Here is a 7148-nt window from a genome sequence, read left to right as displayed (position 1 = left end):
AGTGTAACCACTTCGTCTTGCTAGAGTACTTCGTACAGTAGGTCGATCTTCCTCCTCAATTTGTGACATCACGCATACTTCATCTTCTAAAACCCGGGGTTCAACAGGAAATCTAGCATGGTACCTGTTGCTTGCTACATAATAAGTACTTCCATTGTCAATGTTTGTACCTCTTAAATGATGCCTGCGGCAAGGTAGTATCCCACAGTTTATGAATTTGCCCACCTCACTTTGTGCGGGATAATCCCCTGTCCACAACAAAAGCATGCAACGCACAATGGTCTCCACAGCATTGCATCCATTTATTTCTATGGCATAATTTACCTTGCTGTCCTCTAGATCTTTAATAAGTGGCTCCAAAAATGGATCTAACGCACATGGTCGCCTTTTTGGAACTTTGTAGCAAGGAACAAAACCCACAACATAGACTTCGTCAGTGGAACAACGATCCATCTTAGACATGTTCAGAACTGAAACCTCTATGGCCCCACAGCTATGACTGGACTTACTCTGAAATGCGTACCATCCGTCCCAGTGTCCAATTAACGCAATATTCCTAGGATCACCCCTTGCTTTTTCACCCTTGCAAGTAGTTTTTGAGCCACACTCACTGCAAATTACAGTATAGTTATTTCCATCAAAAGAGGAGCTTTCAATCTCCTCTGCACTTAAAACTGCTGAGCAGAAATCACATCTGGTTGGCTGCAACCATTCAGAATTTGGGTCCCAGAACCAAGAGACTTCACTGAACCTTTCACCGTCCCAGACCTCTTTAAGAGGAAACCAAGCTCCTTTGTGATGAAGCCAGTGGTCTTTCTCTTCCCAGAATTTTGCCATCTTTTGACACATGGTTTCATCAGAGCACCACAATTTAACTTTTTGAGGGAGTCCTAAGTAGTAGTACGGTATAGCCCCAGGCTTTCCACAGAACCTACAAAGAGACTTTCTATCTTCCATTATGTCATATTTAGCATAATGACTTTCATCCAGGCAAATGAAATACTGCTTAGGGTCTTTGTAGCCCACTTCTTTGAGTAACTTTTCAGTTTCTCGCCAGTTAGAGGGCCAATACTTTTCTAAGTTAGGGTCACCTTTGCAGAAAAGGTCCTTTGCATATTCCAACAAATTTTCCATACTTTTGACCGATGATTTCATCTCCTCTGCTAAAATGAGTCCCCTGAATTATGCATGACACTATTTCCTCTTTGACATTCTGATCAGCATCGTTATTAGTGCCACTGCCACCACTACTACCGTCACCACCACCACCACCACTACCACCATCATCATCATCACCAACGCCACCACCACTATCATCATCATCACCAATGCCACCACCAGCGTCATCATCACCAACGCCACCACCAGCGTCATCATCATCGCCAACACCTTCACCACCACCACCACCACCATCATCATAATCATCGAAATCATCATCAACATCAAATCTGCAAACAGTTTCTTCAGGATCACTTGAAACTTCACCCGAGTAACCATCAGAGGGAATCACATAATCTTCGTCCTCACTGATTACGTCAGAAGGGCTTTCACATTCAGAAACTTCATTATCCTGGTCAGTACAATTGCCACTGCTGGTAAAAAAAAGTGAAGCAAAGCTGTTAATAAGCTGAAAAAGCAGGCAATTGAAAATTTTGAGGACAACAGCCGTCCAAAGGCATCATTGTCCAAGTTAATATGATGCATTTTAGTTTTTATTTGATGTAACGTGCATTTGATCATATTCGAATGATAATTTGCACGCTATAGGCAATAATATTAATATATTATTATAACAAAATTCAGCTACTTTCTGCCAATTTTTAAAACTCTAAAAAAAAACCAGATACTGATAATATTATCAAATTCTTTATGTGAATGTTGCAAAGTTTCATCTCGGGTTAGGTGCACTTTAAAATAATGGGAACAATTTTTGAAGGCCTGGCTACTTAACAATTGACATATTCTAGAATGGTTAATGAACTAGTTATTTAAAACTATTTGCAACTGAATGAATACACTCTTGTTCAATGATATGTACTTAAGTAGCGGGGTACATACATGTATTCTATGTGTGTAATAAAAGTAAAACGAAAAGGAATCAACAAATGTTGTTAAAATATTACCTTGCTAAAACTATGTTTTTCTGCCAGTGATTGTACTCCGTAGATGATGATACTGCTTTCCTATCGCAGAATTCACAAGGGCAATGTGAATGCCTGTAACTCATTTGGGTACAAATGCATGTCGAAACGTCACTCCGTGTCCATGTTCTTATTTTCTCTTTTCTTGGTCTCTTTGTTTTACGATGCCCCTCCTCCATCAATTTTCACGGATCAGGTGTTTGAATTAAAACCGCGGGAAAAAGCAAATTTTAGAGAAAAACTAATTAACTCTCTTGAAAATTTTCATACCGCAAGGTAAACTGAATCCCATTGAACAACTTTATTCTTGTAATAAAATCTCAAATAAAATAACCATAAATAAGCAACACAGTATTATCTAAAGCTTCCACTTTAATTCCTCATTTGTCTCAATTTCTTATGGCTTCTCATTTGGCATGATATGAGCCCGCGAACGTTTTGGTCGCTAAGAGATACAGTATATTACAGAATACATGATATACCTACCTTCAGCTACGTCATAACTTCCCGCCTTCCATCGCGAAACCAGGCCTGACGTTTGGCGCCTTTTTTTTTGGTGCAAGTTGCTTCTTTGAAAGGCTAGTCACAGTCCTGAAGATTTTACTGTTTAACCGCGAGAAAACGATGGCCGACTCCACAGATGCTAAGCAGATGGAGAGCTGGGATGTAGGTGAAGTGTCTGAGTTTATAAAAAGACACTTCTCAGAGGAAACTGGAAGAAAATTTAAAGGTAATTCATCCGCGTGGTGTTCCTAACAGCAAAACTGACACGCAGTTGTCGCGTTAAATAATTCTGAGTTGTTTTAGGCTAGTTGAATGGTGTTTGCAAGTATTTTTTGTTGCCTTTTTTAGAGCAGAAAATGAAGGGATCGTTGCTGAGATTTTTTGCTTCGAATGCATCAATTGAACAGTTCGTAGCCTGTGGACTTGAAGATATTGGCTCCCAGCTGGAGTTTCAACGTTTGGTTAAGGAACACACTTGCCATGATGAAGTCAACCGGAGCACAGTAATATTAACATCGACTTCATCTCAGAGTTCAGACAGCTTTAAGTCGAGGTCCAGTCATGATAGTGTTAAGCCATCGAGAAATGCCCTGAGAAATATGGTTCCTTTGGACGCCAGGATTTACAAGGCTAAGTACGTAAGCTATGCTTTTATATTTTAAGCTAAGCTTCATGCAAAATCGGGTTACGTCTATTTTCAGGTTTCTCTTGCACAGTAGAAATAATTTTTACATTTGTGGCGTGTACTTGTTGAAATATTCAGTTGAGTGGGAATAAGAAGCGAAAATATATGTAGACTTGGAATATTTTCAGTTGATTTCGCGCGGTGTGATCACGTGACTTGTAGACTCCCTACATCATATACCCAGGGGTGTCTTTTTTATATTTTTCGTTCAGCAACCAGCAAACAAGTATGCACATACTTGTGCAAATTTGTAATAACATAAAAGTCAAATTCAGTAAGAAACAAGAATCAGGTAGCTAGTGAAGTTTAGTCAGTTGAATGGTATTAATGCAAGTTTTATTGTATGAATATTAAGGCAAATATATTTTGGCATACTGTACTGAACTTCATGTTTGCACGTTTCACAGGAGACGTACTGTACAGGAAAAAGCAGTAATGAAATGGCCAGGAAATAACATTCCTGTTTTCCGAAAAAACGTGAAAGCCTTAAAAGAGCTAAATGACTTAGTTGAAGAACTGGCAGCAACCTGCACATATGAGCCTTGTGGTTTTACAAAAGAGGGAATACGGAAACATATACTTGACACGTTGAATGAAAGACGGCGAAGAATTAAAAAAGGTCATGACTACACAAAGGTACACTGGAATGACCTAGCTTTTTTTTCACTTGCCTTTTCCACCTTTTTCTTTCCACCAGAATGTACAAGGCAGTTTGGCGTCTTATTTTTGGACAGTTTAAATCATGCAGTTCATTTCAGAGCTAATTACTAGAAAGAAAAAACTATACATTGTTTTCTTAAAGGGAGATGCACGGCAGAAAAAACATGATAGCGATGATCCAAATGGAAAATGCAACAATGAGTTAACATGGTTAACCACAGAAATGGGGAATGAAGATTTACTGGTAGATAAGGACCACAAACAACATGGTAATTTAGAGGTGTCCATGCATAATAATAATGATCATCGTCATCACCATCATCATCATTATAACATACAACATTCTTTCATCATATACACCAAGATACACATCTTAGTGTATTATTCTTGAAGGTCACAATCAGTCAAAGTCTTGGAAACACTTGGTGTTAAGTCTTGTGCATGTATCATTTCTTGCCGCTTCAAACTCTTACAGAGTCTAGACTTGGGTATAATATGGGACTTTTACCTTACAGATGGCAAATCAAAAGCTGATGATCAGGCAATCAGCAACCTAGAGCTCATATCAGAGTCTGAAACCAGTGAAGATGGCTGTGACGGTGAAGAGCAAGGTAAACAGTGGTAATAATCCCCCTTCCCATCATGAAAAATGGCACTCATAACAAGCTCTCTTGATAGCAGGCATTAAAATCCCAGATGCAATTATCCTTCTGATAGTACATGTAGGTCCCCTGAATTGAATATAAAGCCTTGGACTACTAGAGTTTAAGCTGTTCTAGGCTGATCTCTTACATGTACATATGTTTAAAGCTGTTTCCAGTAATAACCCCTCTAAAAGTAAACAGCTTGTTATGAGAATTTTCCTCTACAGCAGTGTGTTATTATGAAAATGTAAAGCTTAAGATGCAAAGGTCATGTGTCATTATAATATAGTCCAGATTTGACCATTCCAATTTCTCTTTTGTTGTAATTAAAGAAATCTGTTTCTTTGTTGAAGGTCCCCCATTGAAAAATATTGATCTAAAGCCAAAGAGAAAGCCTAAAGTTGTTGACAATCCAACAAGCAAGGAGTCACTTGCAAACACAGAATCAGAAAGTGAAGATGATCATTTCTTTGAACAACAAGGTATTTGTTGTGTACTGGTATTAAGACAGTATCTTAATTAGCTTAATAAGGCCCACATAAGAGATTCCCTTTTTAATTCCATGTAATAAACAGAATTTTTTTGTTTGTTGCAGTTTCCTCATCAAAAAGGATTGATCCAAAACGGAAGAGCAAGAAGAAACCAAAGAGCAAGTCAACCAAAGAAATGGTTAATGCTCTCAAATGCAAAGGTAATTGAAAAGTATTGATATTACTTACTGATTAGTTTGTGATATATATAAGGGATTTTAACTTTAGATGCATTCTTTTAAACATGAGGTTGTTTTGAGCTTTGACAGGGAGGTAGTGTTTGAAATGCTTGTTTTTTAATATCTTTATAACATAAAGTGCTACAAAATGAGTGTGGTATTCCTTCTTTTACAGTTGGTACTTCAGATGCTGTTGACAACTTGGCCTTGAGCAGAAAAGCTGCAGAAGTCATTATTTGTGTGGCCTTCAATGCAATTAATGTCAAAGAAATTTCGCGGTCTCAGCTGGCAGCAGCAACAAAGCCTTTAAAACTGAAATTGAAATCTTCGCTTTCTAAAGAGGAGTATCTTAAGCCAGTTGCTGATGGCCTCATTAAGGCTGGTTACGTAAAGTTGACTAAGGAGCTAAGTCATGACACTATAATTGTTCGTGATGATATTATCCTGTTAAAACCATTTTAGATACCTTGTGGTGTAAGAATTCTGCCAGGAATGTTTGGTGTGTTTACCAGTGAGGAAATAGGTTCCCCTCCCCCTTGTTGTGGTTGACTGTAAATCCCTAATTTCATACCAAACTGAAGTTTGGAAGTTAAGGATTTTATCTTGAACATTAGTGCTTTAAACTTACCAAATGGATATAGAACTCCTCTACACACTGAAGCACTTCGGTGTCATTCATTTGGTGCCCATATCAATACTAAATCTGGTAAGCCAAATGTTGTGTTCAGAATGGGTAATATTTAGCTTTCAGTTAGTGAATGTTTAGAATTTGTGTTATATCGCATGTACAATGACTGGTTCTTGGTTAGTAAACAATTGAGTTGTCTTTATTGCTCCATTTTGTTAGCCAACATGTAGTTCAGCTTTATCCCTCCATAATTATAATTGTACGGTCACATGCTTTGATTCCCAGAATAAAGAACACATTGTTGCACGCTTCCTATACATGAGTGAGTGTCCTTGATTTGGCATCCTCTACATAGATTCAATAACAACACAAGGCATAAATTATGTTAGTCATTTTAACTATCAAACATTACATTAGTATACTTCACATTACTGTTAAAGTAATGGGAAATTACTAAGAACAAAATTTAATTCTTGTTCCTTTAGTAACAAGGTAATGATATAATTACCATAAATCAATTTGATGGTTATTCACCTTTTCCCATGGATGATTTTTGACCACCATGGATGCCATAAATGGCATCATTAATTCTTTTCCCATGGATGGTTTGTGACAGCAGTTAAATCTACTATTTCCCATTTTAAACAAGTGAGGGTTTAAATAAGAATACCATTAATGGGTTGGTGATAAAAAACATTATTGATAATTCACCTCTTCCCAAGAATGGCTTTTGAGAATATTTCCACTAATAACTTGTTTGGGTTTTGAAACAATTCCATTAATGGGTTTGATAACAGAAATGTTGGTAATTATTAAACTTTTTTCCATGGATGGTTTTAAACAGCTTTTTCCCATTTTTAAATCTGTTTGGATTTAACAAATACCATTAATAGGTTTATGAAGAGAACCCATTATTAGTTATTCTCATTTTTCCTTGAATGGTTTGTAAGAATGGTTAAATTATCATTTCCCATCTTTAAAACCTCTATTGGGTTTTAGGAAAACCATTAATGGTTTAAAAAAAAGAACCCATTAATGGTAATTATTCGCCATTCACATGGATGGTTTTTAAGAATGGTTAAAGTATCATTTCCCATTTTAGAAACCATTATTGGGTTTTGGATTTTTTTTCCTGTGAGTATCGTCTATCACTAGCTTCCCTGCCCCTTTACAAGCT

The 7148-nt window shown here is 37.2% G+C and overlaps 1 protein-coding gene across 1 annotated transcript; it reads left to right on the top strand.

The window, feature by feature from the left end:
- The first annotated feature begins 2284 nt into the window (after window positions 1–2284).
- On the top strand, window positions 2285–6682 carry LOC137977659 (uncharacterized). Its single transcript, XM_068824952.1, has 8 exons — window positions 2285–2871; window positions 2994–3279; window positions 3738–3966; window positions 4133–4259; window positions 4506–4601; window positions 4988–5116; window positions 5230–5325; window positions 5519–6682. Exons 1-8 carry the CDS (start codon window positions 2766–2768, stop codon window positions 5803–5805), a joined length of 1356 nt encoding a protein of 451 aa, XP_068681053.1. The 5' UTR covers window positions 2285–2765; the 3' UTR covers window positions 5806–6682.
- Window positions 6683–7148: the final 466 nt, after the last annotated feature.

This window comes from Montipora foliosa, chromosome 11 (genome assembly GCF_036669935.1).
Source record: "Montipora foliosa isolate CH-2021 chromosome 11, ASM3666993v2, whole genome shotgun sequence".
NCBI classification, from domain to species: domain Eukaryota; kingdom Metazoa; phylum Cnidaria; class Anthozoa; order Scleractinia; family Acroporidae; genus Montipora; species Montipora foliosa.
The sequence above is the reverse complement of the archived record's forward strand: the minus strand, read 5'-3'. Positions and strand labels throughout refer to the sequence as shown.